The 15,607-nt window shown below is 44.2% G+C and overlaps 1 protein-coding gene across 1 annotated transcript; it reads right to left on the bottom strand.

The window, feature by feature from the left end:
- Positions 1 to 383: 383 nt before the first annotated feature.
- LOC149352678 (putative ribosome-binding factor A, mitochondrial) lies at positions 384 to 15,600 on the bottom strand. Its single transcript, XM_089581899.1, has 6 exons — positions 15,381 to 15,600; positions 14,605 to 14,635; positions 14,326 to 14,484; positions 12,767 to 12,882; positions 9,219 to 9,390; positions 384 to 1,245 (listed from the first exon to the last, which is right to left on the bottom strand). Exons 1-6 carry the CDS (start codon positions 15,518 to 15,520, stop codon positions 808 to 810), a joined length of 1,056 nt encoding a protein of 351 aa, XP_089438025.1. The 5' UTR covers positions 15,521 to 15,600; the 3' UTR covers positions 384 to 807.
- Between the last annotated feature and the right edge of the window lie 7 nt (positions 15,601 to 15,607).

Here is a 15,607-nt window from a genome sequence, read left to right as displayed (position 1 = left end):
CATTAAAACTTCCTGTTGGGCGAGTTGGTAGTTCATCTTGAAGTACAAATGTTATAGCGCAAACAAAGACACGGACAAGAGAGACGAAACACACACACAAGCGCTAACTGTCAACTGGATTTATTCGTCGAAAGCCACACCTTTTATAGGCCGAAGGATCGTGACAGAAAAGATGACAAAAAACAAGGGTTGTGTCAGAGCCATCAAATCGCGGGCGCGCATGCGCGGGTAGGCAACGGCATCACACTTCCGTTTATCTTCCATCTAATCAACAGGTAGCTGCATTAAAAAAGTCAATCTCAGCCTGGAACAGAGATAAAGGAGGTTCACTGATGCACTCGCTGCCAAGTTTCTGTATGTGGTAGGCTTCTAGGCTTATCCGTGCTGTCCTGTCTTTACTTTTACCAAGAACCGTTGTGTCAACGACCGTCTAGGGGGAACACGCCCTAAACTTAGAAAAGAAAAACGATAAATACAAGCATCTTGTTGCACATGTAAGTATTTGTGGAGCATGTGTGGCCCGGTTTGAGGAGACAAAGGTTCTTGGTAAAAGTAAAGACAGGACAGCACGGATAAGCCTAGAAGCCTACCACATACAGAAACTTGGCAGCGAGTGCATCAGCGAACCTTCTTTATCTCTGTTCCAGGCTGAGATTGACTTTTTTAATGCAGCTACCTGTTGATTAGATGGAAGATAATGTATACATTAAATTAATCGAAAAAAGTGTCATAATCTTGCGAACAAACTGTTAGACGCTATAAAGCCAAGGTGCAAGGACATTCAGAAGAATAAAAATTATGCTCTGTTCATCGCTCTTGTTCATCCAAGAATGACACATTAGATAAGTCTTCCACCTCCTCATCAATGTCCACCTCGTAGTTCACTTCGGGGTAAGATACATTCTCTGGTGGATGCTTTTCATCTAGGTTCCCATGAATCCCAGACAGGCTTCTCTGTGCCTCCCTCTCAGCCTTGATCTGTAGGCGACTTTTGAGCTTCCGTTGTTGCACATATTCTGCAAGGCTCAACATTCGGGCCTGAGTCTCCTTCGAGTTCTCAGTGCCAGGTTTTAGAAAAGTTGGTCCTTCCAAGGGAGTCCTGCCAAGTCCCTTAGTCTTGAGCAGAACTTGTCTCATAATGACAGCACGATCCAGTCCATAAACGTCTATCTTCATATCAGGGGGAACATACGGCTTTGAAGGACCATCTGTTGCACTTGTGCTAGCACTCTCTATAGCACTTTCCTGCAATGAATGAAGAACATGTCATCTGACACAACCAGCAAGAAATTTTATAAGGGCAACTCTTAATAAACTGTTGTGTTCTGAGCACTGCAGATGCCATACTGTACAAGCCACAAGCAAGGCACAGAAGCAAAAGCTTCAGCACAGAAGCTTTTGAAATGAATGGTACATGGCTAAAACCACAAGGCATATGGTTTTATAAAGCACATAAAAATGAAAAAAGTTAAAAATGACGGTCACTTTGCATTGTTAGGACAAATACAAATTAGGTGCGCTAGCACTTAGGTTTTCACCTCGGTTCTGGTGTTCAGATAGCAATAATCAGTTAGTGGCCATACATGCGGAATTGGTCAATCCCTATTTTATAATCCCTATTTATATTCACAGATCCCTGGGAGTCATTACCCCACTCCTGAGAAGTAGTGCAGCGGTTAAGCGATGCACCACTGCTCTGCGATGGCAGGTGCTGTCATCAGTGGGGCTTGCGAGACCCAGGTGCGTGGTCGGAGTGGTGTACAAAATCCCACTGACTTGTGGAGGTGTCTACATAGGCAAGAAGGCCACTGTACTAATGAAAGTGCAGGGGAGCACGAGAAATCACTAAAGAACAACGGTGGGTCCAATTTGCCACACCACTGCAAAGAAGTCAAGTATGAGCGGTGCTAAGTGGCATTAAGATTCTAGGCAGGAGTTGCGATCAGGTAGCGCGTGAAATACTGGAGGCTTTTTGATTAAAAAGAGAGGCAGCACATGTGTTAGCAACATTTCTGTAGCTCTTCAAAACAATTAAATTACATTTCTCGAAACCTCTTTCCGATGACATGGTCTCATGAAGAAACCTTTGATTGCTGTTATTAGGTCTGCGGGACTGAAAGGAAAAGAAAAAAATGGATATTGTTTGCTTTTTCCTTTGTTATTGCTGATAGCTTTGTTGTTATTGGAATTTGAGTGCGAAAGCAAATAAAATAAATATTGCTGCCGCTGGGTTTTGAAGCCGTGGTGGCGCGAACAGATCAGCTTTGCTGGCCACTGCACGAGAGCACTATGCTATCGCCGCAGCCGATCACGCCTCGTGTTAAACTGCAATACATTCTTGCGCTGTGCACTGCACATCATCGTCTTCATCAACTTCCATCTTCGGCGCGAACAGATGAGATCAGCTTAACCTCGATCAGAGTTTAACCTGAGTCTAACATCGTCACCAGATGTGCTGACAACCCAGCAAAGCAAAACCATGAGAAAACCATGCTAAATACATGCTTTTGCACACCTACTTGCTTTAATTACGTTAAAAACCATACCACCTTTTCTTTTTAATTTGGTTTAAGCTCTTTTGTATGCTGACTGCTATTGCTTCACTTGTTTGACAATGGGTTTGCTATGAACGCTTGATGGTGCTTTTGCCCAGAATTACCTGTTTTGTTAAGACAATAATGGCGGTGCTTTGTACGAAAGCGATTAGAAGGGTCATTCATGGGTTTATAAGCCTTCATGTTGCCGGCTGTGTTCGAAGTGATCATGCGATGTGTCACATGCCTGAGTTTGGTGTTATAAGTAGGCCTCTTTTCTGTAAAATAAACAGTTGGTAGTATGCGCATATGTTGTGTTCTTTCCTGTGCTGTGTTGCACCGCTGTTCTCTTGCATCATGCACCAACTCGCCAAACAACCTGTTATTCTGAAGCATGACTAGTCTGTGTGGTAAGCCAGGCAATCCATGCACCTCTCGGGATCCACTGCGAAAACTATGCAACACGTCCCAATTTAAATCAGCCATAATACCTTTCAAAAGACCAGACTAACTTGTTTACGAGAAAGTAGATGCTGCCCATATAGCATATGCTGGTGACTGCATCAGCATCCTGCCCACTAATGCCTCAAGGGAGACACTATGAAGTGAGTCACATGCTATGCCTTTCTCTTTCACAATGACATCTGCCAATGGGAGGAACCACAAAATGCATGATGTTGGCATAGACGTCCACACAGCAAGGGGGGTAAGAAGAACAGGAGAGCGGGTAGGAGGAAGGTGATAGAAGTGCGATGCAGCAGGAAGCGGAGCACCACAACAAAGGACGACGACAGTAACAGGGAAGAACTGCACTGCAGAAGTGCAGCAGAGATGGCAAGGGGTCTGGCAGCTGCTGTTGAGTACAGAAGAAGTGAGCACCAGCAGTAGTGCCAAGAGGCAAGGATGATAGAATATACAGAGACTCAGCATAGAAAGTAAGGGTTCACAGCTACAATACAATGCAGTGGAAGACGATATGGCGCTGCAGCATGATACAAGAGAACACTGCACTGGCACTGTGGTGTGTAAAGAGGGACGGTGCTATGTAGCATGGCTAACAACTAATGCTGAGAATCCCGAGGATGAAGTGGCACTACTTTTGGAATAGCCAGGCCAAGTTTGTTTTCAGTGCAATTTGAGACATTACTGAATAGTCCTGTGTGTTTGTTAATGCTGATAATATGGTGTTGTCAGGTCAAGTTGATAAACTGTCAATCGTCAATAATGTTCAATTGATAAATTTAGGCAGAGGTTAAAGTATTTCAAAGAGTAGTGCAGCAACAATGACAAGATGAATATGCTCTGCAAGATGTTTTTGTTTTTTTAATTCTTCCCTGAACTTCCCCAGAAGTGCCCTGAAATAAATCATGGCTACATTGACGCTGTAATACACAGCTATCTAGGTAATCATTCTTAGGCCCGAGTCTTCGTTGTCAATGGCCATAAGGTATACCGAAATGCGGTGCACCTCGGGAGTTAACTGCGGGATGTGAATGTTCTGTTTCATCATGAAGAGCAGCTCCCTGCAGCAGTGTTTAATGCAAAAAGCTGGGCCAGTTAGCAAACTTAGGATAATGCCAGAATAACCAGGACTGGTGCCAGAATAACAATTTGCAAATCAATCCTAAAAAGAAAACCCTTATTTACGATTTTTCGTCTCCGCAACAAAGAAGTCACTCCAGCGCACCTGATACACTTAATTCTTTCCCTACCGTGCCCACTGACCATCTTTAGACTGTTAACGATAGATGCAAACACCAATTTCAAATGTTTACACGCCGTTTTTGAACATGCTGCACCATCTGCCTTGAAGCTAGAAAACTAGTCTTATTTTCTTGTTACTAATTTGAACGCATCCTGAGTCCCATGACCACGAAAGCCATCGTCCGCTATCTATTGCCGTCCATGGTACGAAATTCGGGCAATGTAAGAAGGCCGCTGTATTAAGTCACAACACATAAGCAAACATTTATAGTCATGAATGAAGAAACATAACGTATTATGACCTAGGAAAGTAATGACTTGTAGTTATAGTCATGACTCATAGTCATTTTGCAGCATATCTTGACTCAGCACTTTACAAGTGACGTAATGAAAGATGTACCGCCTGTTCCGTATTTATCTGTCCGTGTTAGAAAAAATTCTCCTGCGCAAACTACTGGACTGTATGGGCTGCAACGCCGACTACAAGGTAACTTATGATAGTCTTCGTCTTTCGATATGTAATTTAACATCTAAACTTGCCTACATTTTCAGGAATCGGCGAAAAACTGCATTCGGCTGCGGCAGAACTTTTCGTCCAGGCGAGCAAAGAAGCCAGTCTGACAGACTGCGCCATCTGGCGAGCGGTGTTAATTTCAAGGAGCAGACGACACGCACATCCCAAGAAACCGCACGAGGTGCGCATTCCAGCCCCAAGCCGTGACATCGGTTGCCTCACCACTCGCCAGATGGCGCAACCTGTCAAAGTGGCTTCTTTGCTCGCTTGGACGGAAAGTTCTGCCGCAGCTCAATGCAGTTTTTCGCCGATTCCCGAAAATGCAGGCAATTTTAGATGTTAAATTACTTATCGAAAGACGAAGACCATCATAAGGTACCTTGTAGTCGGCGTTTTGAGCCCATATAGTTCAGTAGATTGCGCAGCGGAATTTTTCGTAACAGGGACAGATAAATACGGAACACGCGGTATAGAGTTTGTACAAAATATGCGTCGTCATGGTCATGATGCATATACTCATAACCATTCTGCAATGTAGCATGCCTCAGCACTTTACAAGTAGCGTAGTCATCACACATAGTCATAGTCATGACAATGAATCAGCACTTCTACTGCTGCAGTGTAGCATGACTCAGCATTTTAATGCTTTCGCATTCTCACATGTAAGTAGTCTTAGTGACTCTGCCAAATTTTTTGTCTTTTTTCTGTGTGGCAGTGATTTTTCAACTGCTTGTGAAGACACCAGCATGACAACAAAAAAGAGAAACCAAAAGCAAATGCAGCCCCAGCAATAAGAAAGTAATCTTTTGTTCAACAATTCAGCTGCCATTATAGCACATGCCTTCAGGACTCTCACACAACTTCTATTTTAATGTATATATAATTGCACACTTTGTGTGCGTCCATACAAAAGCACTGGTGCATGCCACACCATGATATGAAGGCTGCTACTATTACACATTCCCACCCACTGACAGAAAGGAAATGATACCTTTCAATAAAGACTCTCTGTAAAAGAAGATCCAGAGCTGAGAACTTAAAAACTAGTATAATGTAGCAAACATTTTTTTTTTTTTTAAAAAGAGAGAACAAAATGCATTCAACAGGTAGATTATACATCACTAAGGTGTTGTCACAGGGTGAGGCACACTGACAGCGCTAATATTTCACTGCAGAATGGTTTGGTTTGGTTTATTTGGGTTTAACATCCCAAAGCAACTCAAGCTATGAGGGACGTCGTAGTGAAGGGCTCCGGAAATTCCTACCACCTGGGGTTCTTTAACGTGCACTGACATCGCACAGGACACGAGCCTCTACAATTTCGTCGCCATCGAAATTCGGCCGCCACGGTCGGGATCGAACCCATGTCTTTTGGGCCAGCAGCTGAGCGCCGTAACCACTAAGTCACCGCGGCGCACAATGCCATGTGCAATAAAAATAAAAAATTCTTCTCTTAGGCATGATTTTATAATATAAAGGCAAGATCTTTTCATTTGCAGCATACTTTCTTCACATGTTTGCGTCAGATGTCAGTCCCTCAAACTTCTTGCACAAATAGAAAAAAAAAGAGAAGACAAGTTTGGAATATGTCCTAAGAAAACTGATTTCCAAGTGATTTTCAACTTGCAAAGTAGAGCCTACGATTAACGCACATATTATGAAAACATTTTGAAAACTATAAAAGTATCAAAAATCTACATTCTAAGTCTCATGTAGAAAGTGTACCACAGGCAACTGTTCACAGCATTAAGATTTTTTGTCACTTCTATTAACTGTAGAGTTCAAATACATGTGGAGTAATTACACTGGAGTATAGATTCTTCAACACTGGTCAATAGCTATAAGAAATGCCTGCATCATTTCCTACCTTGAAATTTTTCCCCCTTTAGCTCTGCAATGTGGACAAATATAACCTCAGAACACAAACTAGAATGCTCTGAAGAACCAGCGCCTCCTCTATACTTTCTGTGCCTGGGAGAACGAGAGGCGAACAATGGGAGCCCGCCGTCGGGGCTAGTACGGCCTTTCGCCGCCACGCGCCGCCACCGGAGTAGGATCACTGCCGCGCCGTCGCTCATAGAAACGCAGACCGTTCGCTGCTCTTCTGTCGTTGAGTTTTCGGTTGCATTCATGTTGTTTCAAGTACAATCAAAACTTTTTTTTAAAAGGGAGCTCGGAAGCACTTGTCGCTAAGGGTAACCGGACCATTTTAGTCGTTTCTTTCGCGGCTACTGCTGTGCAATGCGCCCGCGCGTCGTCTGCTGCGCTGATATGACAGTGCGCGCCTGCTTAAATCCACTGCGTGGAAAATTGTTCTGTCACCTCTAAGTTCGCTTGTCTGAGGGTCGTTATCTGAAAGCAGTGCTTGGCAGCAGCTAATACTGAAAGCTTGGGCTCTGGAAGAGCTACGTTGCGTGCTGTTGTTTACTCATGTAAGTAGCACCTAAAGACGTTAGACTGCTTCCAAAGCGGTACCTGATCCCACGTTTCCTCTGTAAAGTTTTCGAGAGTTACCATTGTCGCCAACGAAGCCAGAGTTGGCGCTAGAAAATGTGGAGCTTTGCCATGTGGTTTCATCAATTGATCTGCCGCGCACCTCCTGCAAGACTGCATGGTGTCTCGAGTCGCATCGTTGACGCTCAACTTGAGCGTGTATGGTACGCGCGAAAAATGCGGCCTGATGTCAGTGCCACCAGCTATGTCAGTGCCACCAGGTTAGTGAGAGGCTTTTTCAAGGTCTGATCGTCCTGCAGGGCGTGGTCAGCAAAAGCTCTTAATGTGTCGAGAAGAGAAGTTGATCTGACGGGTAGAGCAGCCCACCCCGGTCTTGGCTGCGGGTGAACTGAAGGAGTGGCTGGTTGCTAACCGGCTTCGTACACAAAGTAAGGCAGTTCTCGCAATCCATATGCTCGCCAACAACTCGCGCAATGTAACCGCCCACATAAGCGATAGCCGAGGTCTGAAGCGACGGCAGGTGCTGTGGCAAAATTGTGGTAGTAAGCCTCTGAAGCACCAATCTTGCTCTCGACAGCTTCGGCGCTGCTTGCACAGTCGTCGTCAGGGGAGACTTTGGAGCTGAAGTAGAAGTTGGTTGCGCAGAAGAAAGGACGTCAGCGGGTAGGAGTCTTGACATCGAAGCACATTCTTTGTGGGCAATATTGGATGCTGAATTAGACGCAGCGATCCCGGTCTTCAGTAGCTTTTCGAGACCTGACATTGCAGCCAGAACATCCAACATGCTGTTACACCCGGATGACATTCGCAAACTACCAAACAGGGATTAAATTGGATCGCTGTTGAATTTTCGGGTGAGGAAGAAAAAAAAACTTCTCCTCAGTCAGCAGATATTTGACACACGCCACTGTGAAATAGGTAGTGATCAGAATTGTCTGATAGGTTTCGTCTGTAAAAAATTCACGGGTATGCCCAGATCTTTTTTTTAGCCCTTCTAAATACATAAGTAAAGTGATTTCAAGCCATTCAAGCCGCGGATCAGCACTGTCGAGCATCCGGAAAATGTTGGTGTATGGGCTGCGTCGTGTTGCTGATATCGTGAAGCACGAACCACCAATAAACGTTCTTCATGAACGTAATGGTTGGCCCTGCAGCTGAAAATGACACGGCAGAAGTGCGCCCAGCCTGATCCTTGAAAAAGAAACAAGAATCGTACCCGCCGCGCGCGACGTATTCTACTCACACAGCGCCTCCTTGCGGCAGCCGCGAGCGGCGGCGGAGCCAGCGCCCGACGGCCTGAGGAGAGCGTTCGCCCAGGCACAGAAAGTATAAAGGAGGCGCTGGAAGAACTCACCTTGTTTTGACACAGTAAAGTTTCAACTTATTTTGACAACAAAGCATTTGCTGTTTAGAGTACAATTTTTACATACAAGCCTCTAATAAAGCTCTTTGTAGGCCCACCACAGATATTCACAATGCTTGCCAAAGAGAGACACTGTGAAAAAGTTAGTGAATTCATAACTCTCAAACCCCACAGATTTAATCCATTGTACATTTCTGACGAGTGAATAACTTCAAAAGGTTGGTTAACCACTGGTCTACATGGCTGTATCAGCTTCTGCCAACTAGTTCACCACTCTCTCCAAATTTATAACCTCAATCTGCTGAAGCCCCAATAGCTAGAAAAATGGGGAGGTTCCAGAACTCTGTTCCCAGCGATAAGGTCTGTACGTATCAGCAAAATCTGCCCATGCTTCAAGCACCGAGGGCCAGTACATGTGTAACAAAGTATACTTAAGCGAAATCCTGCCGTGAAACTCTCTAGGGAAAACTGCAGCAGTGATAAGGAAGACAATAAATAAAGAAAGATCAAAAAAAGGAATGACAGCTGTTGTGAAACTGCTTGAACACGCACTCACGATTCATGCAAGTCAGCGCAATTTCCATCACACTCTCATGTCTGGTTTACTGAAACTAAACATAAGCAAAAATTTCTTAGCAAAATTACTCACGCTATCAGAAAACTGGTCATCCGTGCTCTCTGGAAGGTCCAAGTTTGGTGGAATGTCAGCACTGATTTTGTCAATAAGTCTCTCCACTTCAGCACCTCTTCCATAAGTGACATCTTTCACAAAGGTGATTTTTGGAGCTTTACCAATGAAACCACTCTTGATCAACTCTGACCTGCAAGTTATATGCAAGGTACACCTTGCTAAGCATTTGACAGGAGAGTCTTGCTTCACTTTCAACAAAGCCTTTCCAGATTGAAAATTAAATTGAAAGACTCCCTTCAAAATTAAAGGCCAGAGCCGCAGAAAACCCAATAAACTTCAAATTTCTGTCCAGCATAAAATAAACTTAAAGAAATGGGCACTTGCAAGAATCAAACTCCAAACAGCACTCCCTGGTTTTACTCCTAAATAAACTTACAAAATGCACAAACATGTCCATAGTATATGACCCGAGGTAAATCCTGGAAAAAGCATGGTGTTCAATGCAGTAGACTAGCAATAATTCAAACTCGGACCATTTAACTTTCAGTTAATTCAAATACATTTCAAAACGCTGGTTGGCTGGCTATATTTTCAATGCAATTTAGAGCCACTTAATTTGTACCGCGGACTGCCTTAAATTCACTCAATTCAAAGGGGCGCAAAAAAGCGGCGGTTGAGTCAGATACTTGGGAGCACCAACATAGAATTCAAAGACACGATTAAAACACTAGGAATACTTTTCCACAACCACATGAGCTGGAACGCTCAAGTAGATTCTGTCATCGCTCATCTGTCACGGTGTGTTGGTATTCTCGCTAAATTCCGAAACTTCCTTCCTGTTGCAATCAAGCTAAAGATATATAACGCCATTTTTTTGTCACACTTAAACTACTGTTTTTTGGTATGGGGAACTACAACAGAAACAAATATGCATAAAATTTACATGCTACAAAAGAAAGCTGTCCGTTACATTGCCAATGTTGACTACCATGCCCCTACTGATCACTTATTTTCACACTACCAGATTATACCAGTCCATAGCTTGTACCGATATTACTTAGCAACCAGATACAAGAAATCCCTACAATATAATAATCGAGCCTTTCTAGACTTGACCTGCCTCACTCAAACTGTACCGGCTTATACCCTGCGCAATACAGAAAAATGGTTTATTCCTTTTTGTCGCACCAACTACGGCAATCAGATGCTACGTTACAATATGCCACACTTATTAAACAAATTACAGTCCATGAATATCGATATTTCGAAAAGCAGCTTGCGCGAAATTAAAGCTGCCTTTAAATAAGCTACAAAACGTTGTTAAGTATATTCTTTTTTTTATGATGTATAAAATGTGTTGTATGTATAACTGTGTCTGTGTAAAAAGTTTTTGTCTCTAGCGTTTGACCATCTTCCGATGTTTGTTGCTGTATGCCATGTAAAGGGGGGTCCGGGGGTCCCTCAAGTGATCTGCGATCACTTTTTACCCGGACCTACCCACATCTATGATGTAAAATAAACAAACTTCAAACTTCAAACATCAGATTTGCGGCGCTGCATGAGCTAAAAATTCAGCCCCTCCAACCTAGATACGAATCGAAGGGGGGCCATGTCAATCACAGTCACCCCGTCACCGCATAGTTTCATTTTCTGAGCTTCACTACCAGCCTGCGACGATATCAGTTGCCAGCCGTGCATCAGAGAGCTAAGGACAGCTGCGCACTGGTTTGGATGCCGACTGACACGCCGCTGGTCTTTTCTTTGTAGGCGTTGAGCTGTTCTGGCGCAAATGTGCATTCCCCTCGCTTCCCTCTGTGCAGTCGTATGTGCCACAAATGCACGGCCATCACAAGCTGCTCGTTGAGTGGTGGCTCCGCCACTACTGCATCGCACCTGTGAAGGAGGCTGCAGAAGGCCTTACTATTCTGCAGCAGTTCTGCTCTGATATTCACGACAGCGGGCATGCAGTGTGCCATGATGGAATTGCGAAAAATTGTCACTGCCGCTCAGTTTTCACTAACAAGTAGACGATCATTGCTTATCTTTTCATCAGCTAAATTTGCTGCATTGCAAAACTGTTTTCTGAAAGGTCTTCTAAAAGGTTTGGTGTGGTGGTGGCGTGGTGCGGTGTGATGTGTGGTGGTGTGGACAATCGAGCAAGCCGGTTCTTCACAATGGCTGGTTTAGTGGTGTGGTGTGTCGTGGCTTCCATTGAAATGTGGCCACTTCAGCAGGGATTCGATTCCGCGACTCTTAAATTAGCAGACAAACACCAAAGCTAATGAGCCACCATGGCGGGTGGGTGGGTTAGAGCACAAGACACATACACAGAAAAGGAGAGATTTGGATAATCATAGCATTGGTCAGAAGTTTCTTAGCCTTCCGCACTATGAATTAATAAGGAAAGCTTGTCCTGGCCCGATGCATTCACGCCAAGCAGCAGAGCTAAAAATATTTGCTTTGCCAGCTGCCTGAAGAACTGCCTGCTATGCTGCAGGTGCACTCGGTCAAGAGCTCATAAAATAACACAGCCTTAATGAGGTTACAAATGTTACCATGTTCACAACGGTCAAAACGGGTGATCGGTTTATTTGGTTGGTTTATTGGGGTTTAACGTCCCTAAGCAACTCAGGCTATGAGAGACGCCGTAGTGAAGGGCTCCAGATATTTCGACCACCTGGGGTTCTTTAATGTGCACTGACATCGCACAGTACACGGGCCTCTAAAAACGGGTGGTCAATCTATTCCCACATCAAGTGTCAACAGTGTAATGAATGACATCGCACTCCCCCACCACAACTATTTCAAAACAAACTCTGCCCTGCTTCTTATAGTTCATGTCAACCATAAATCCTTGAACTCTAGACAATTCATTTGCAAGGCAAGCACCTCAACCTTTAAAGCCAGTGTTAGACCAATGACTGGTGGAAGCTCAAGCATTCTTCAGCCATTCAAGACAATTGCTTCTACCCTGAAGTAGCTCATGTTTCAGATGCCCCTTCTTTTGTTTGAAAAAGTTATCATGTGTCCATCTACCACACACTGCTAACTCTTCAAACTGACTGAGATTGCGGGGCTGGATGTCCAAGTGCTTGGAGGTTTCCATTTTGGTGCAGTTGCCTTTTTCACCTCTTGAGTGAGAAACTTTTTTCCTGAAGTCTAACACTTCTGCAGCAATTTCAGTAGGCCAATTTCGACAACCTGGGGCTCTAATGCACACTGACACCGCACAGCACATGGCGCTTTTCAATTTCACCTCCACCGAAATGCATCCGCTGCGACTGGGATTCGATCACGCGTCCTCGAGCTCAGCAGCCAAACACCAAAGCCGTTAAGCCATCACGGTAGGTATAAACAAGAGATAAGGCAAGCCATACAGCACAAAGACAAAATAAAAGTGAAATGGTGCTGCTCAGCCACATTTTTTTTATGTGCCTCAATTCTTCAATCATTTGCACACTAGGACCAATCCCAGGCCAAAATAAGTGCAAATGGCTTGTACAATATGGCTGGGCAAGAAACGAAGAGGTGCAGGCACCTAAAAGCAGAGTGCGCACTGCACTTACTTCAGAAATCCAGCATTTGACTGCAGAAGGTCAGCAACCCTTTTATCAGCCCCGTGCTCTTGAAGTGAGGTAACCCAGTAAACATTCAGGTGGGTGCAGTCAGCAGATATGCGAACCTGGACAGACAAAAATGTGCGTGATATTCTTGCGTGGTGTGTGCTTGTTTAGTGCAATGAGCTGGCAACACAGGTTAAGCAAATCTGAAGGAAACATACAAGTAATGCTGATTTCCAAGACAAAAAAAAGATAGGGAAAGCACAAGCACTCTTTCAGTACATCTGAAGTGATCTACAGGGCTGATGGTTTTATTTCACATACTGATGACAATTGATAGATGAATAACATATCTGCACTGGCCTTCGGTGCCACCAGGGACACCAGGGACCTGTTGCAGCATTCAGGAAGCAAGAGCTAAAGCACAAAAACACATGCTTAAAGCACTACCTGTTTGAACACACGTGACCGGTATTTACACGGTGGCTTTTGACCACAGCCCTTATATGCACAGGTGTGTGTAAGAAAAGAAGGCTAAAGGGGAAATGGCCAACCACTGTTTACTGATAACAGGTGGCATAGGGTGGACGCGGCTTTCAAACTGCAAAAAATTTGCTAAAAATCAAAGTACCAGCTCATATGACTCAATTTATTTAATGTCCCAAGTTTCACTGCCAAATTTTAATTGGAAGTACTACAAAAAAATGGTTCTATCAATCATGCTGGTACTGTGAAAAGGCAGAAAAATAGGAATTTTTGAACCCTACTGTTTTTGCAGCGGCGCGGCCAAGCGGTGCTATACTAGGGCTCAGTGAAAATCTTGTTTCTTCATCTTCGAACCTGGTGCCTCAGTTGTTAGTCCAGTCATTGTGGTGTGTACACTCCTCATGTCCCTAGTCTTTTGTGACTGGTTTTTTCCATTTACAAGAAATGTGCCCCTGTACATGCTGCACCTCACAGTTATAACATCCAAAAGCCAGGCATGTGCATAATAACAAGAAAAATAGGCAGGCAGCTCTGAACAATTGTTTATTCACCATTCCCACAACCGACCAATTTAAAAGATGGAACAAAACCCTGAGCTTATTGGTAAGATGTTAAAAATACAGTTCAGAAAACACATATGAGATAAAGAGATATAGCAATGAACAAACGCAGCACCGTGCTCGTTTGCTTTGCTATTTTGTCCTTTTCCATGCTTTATTTTATAACAAAACAGACATATCGTGGAGGTGAGTCCATGCGGCTGGTTTCAATATTGCAATGTAAAATGCCAAATGAACTGTCTGATGCTTTTGCTCACTTCGACATAATTTCTATGCTTTAAAACACATGAAAGGGAGCACTACAACGATTTATCCAGAACTAAAAAGCTATTTGCAGAAAGCAGGAGAAAAGAAAAAAAAGGACAGGGCTTATCTCTGCTGTTAAATGGCTGCAGCCGAGTGAAATGTCAATGAGAAAGATTTGTTTGGAAAACAAACCTCAATGCATTGAGTAATAGAGAAGCGGCTTGCACTCAACAACCTCTTCTGAACCAGCAAAATCGAATAAACACTGTTTACCTGAGTGAGTTCAACAGCACACCCCCTCAGTTTTTCGCTTATGTCTCCCGTAACCATGATGTTTGAGAGATTCTCCATCAACACTGCGTTCAGTACTCGCTGCCTCCGGGTACGCTCCTGAACTTTCTTCGGTGCTGATGGCACAGCCGAGTTGGGTGCCTGCAGAAAGATGAAAATAAGCGACTGCGAACGTGAACGGACAGCGATGTTTCCTTACAGTGCATCAACTTCCCCTGCCAGTAGAACATAGAGCAAATAAGCGGCATAAAGCACACTTACCGAATATACGTACTGCTGCGGGTGTCGCGTTCTGAAATAGAAAAAAAAATGCATGACATGGCACTGGATGCGTTTCATCACCGTAGAAGCACACAGCTAAACACTATTCCAGCAAGTCCAGTAGGCGCGAACGGCGTACCTTCATTCCTCATATCCGTAGTAAAGAGAAAATTTTATGCTCGAAATCCATGTGCAGTTTCAGAGCAATGTCTGTTATTAGTTACATTCCTACGAGTATGTCATTGGACTGCTACCCGCACGTTCTGAAACTGCTCAACGACTTCAAACATACAAAAGTCATGAAACTTATGAGCGCGAACACGGGAGCGCGTGGCAGATAGCCTCGAACCCTACTCGTGGCGATACGCGGCGGCCGCCTTCATAAACAAAGTGGAAAGGGAGGTGTGTCCTTCGGCTTACTGGAAGCAGGCAAGGCGGCATAGCCCTTTCCACCACGTTGCTAAAAGCGGCCGCCGCGTATCGCCACAAGTAGGGCTCGAGGCTATCTGCCACGCGCTCCCGTGTTCACGCTCATAAATTTCATGACTGTACCAACTAGCCCCCATCCTAACCATTGCCAGCGATGCGATCAGGCTAAGTCTAAGCCACACGAAAGTATAGCTGAGGAAAATGTGGCTTTCTTTCTTTCCAAAAATGGACAGTAAGCTTTATCGATTAAAAAAAAAATTATGCGGGTCCACAAACTACACTCAAACGCACAGGCGAACTTCGCATGCTTGTTCACGGCGAAGAAATACAATAAAATTAAAGCTTACTTCGATTTGTGAATGAGCTTATGCAAGAAGACACCCATTTTTGCATTATCTCGATAGCACACTGAAAAATGTTTCCTCGTGAAAGAAAAGACGGAATGAGACTCTGTAAATCTGCGCAACAAGCCCACCAGCTCCGCCATCGTATTATAGGGGACTGGGTCGACTTGGGACGGGAACGCGTGGTTTTTGTTTACAGTACGTGAAGACGTGTGAAAACCGAAAAAGTG

The sequence above is a fragment of the Amblyomma mixtum genome, chromosome 3, assembly GCF_055824585.1.
Source record: "Amblyomma mixtum isolate Tamu chromosome 3, ASM5582458v1, whole genome shotgun sequence".
In the NCBI taxonomy this organism is placed as follows: domain Eukaryota; kingdom Metazoa; phylum Arthropoda; class Arachnida; order Ixodida; family Ixodidae; genus Amblyomma; species Amblyomma mixtum.
The sequence above is the reverse complement of the archived record's forward strand: the minus strand, read 5'-3'. Positions and strand labels throughout refer to the sequence as shown.

What these genes read in the sequence shown, in the direction of transcription:
- LOC149352678 (XM_089581899.1), bottom strand. Translation starts at nt 15,520, where the DNA reads ATGGCGGAGCTGGTGGGCTTGTTGCGCAGATTTACAGAGTCTCATTCC. An exon ending in GTGCTGTTGAACTCACTCAG is followed by an intron (nt 12,883 to 14,325) that starts GTAAACAGTGTT and finishes TTGTCTGTCCAG; the next exon opens with GTTCGCATATCTGCTGACTG. An exon ending in ATGACCAGTTTTCTGATAGC is followed by an intron (nt 1,246 to 9,218) that starts GTGAGTAATTTT and finishes CATTCATTGCAG; the next exon opens with GAAAGTGCTATAGAGAGTGC.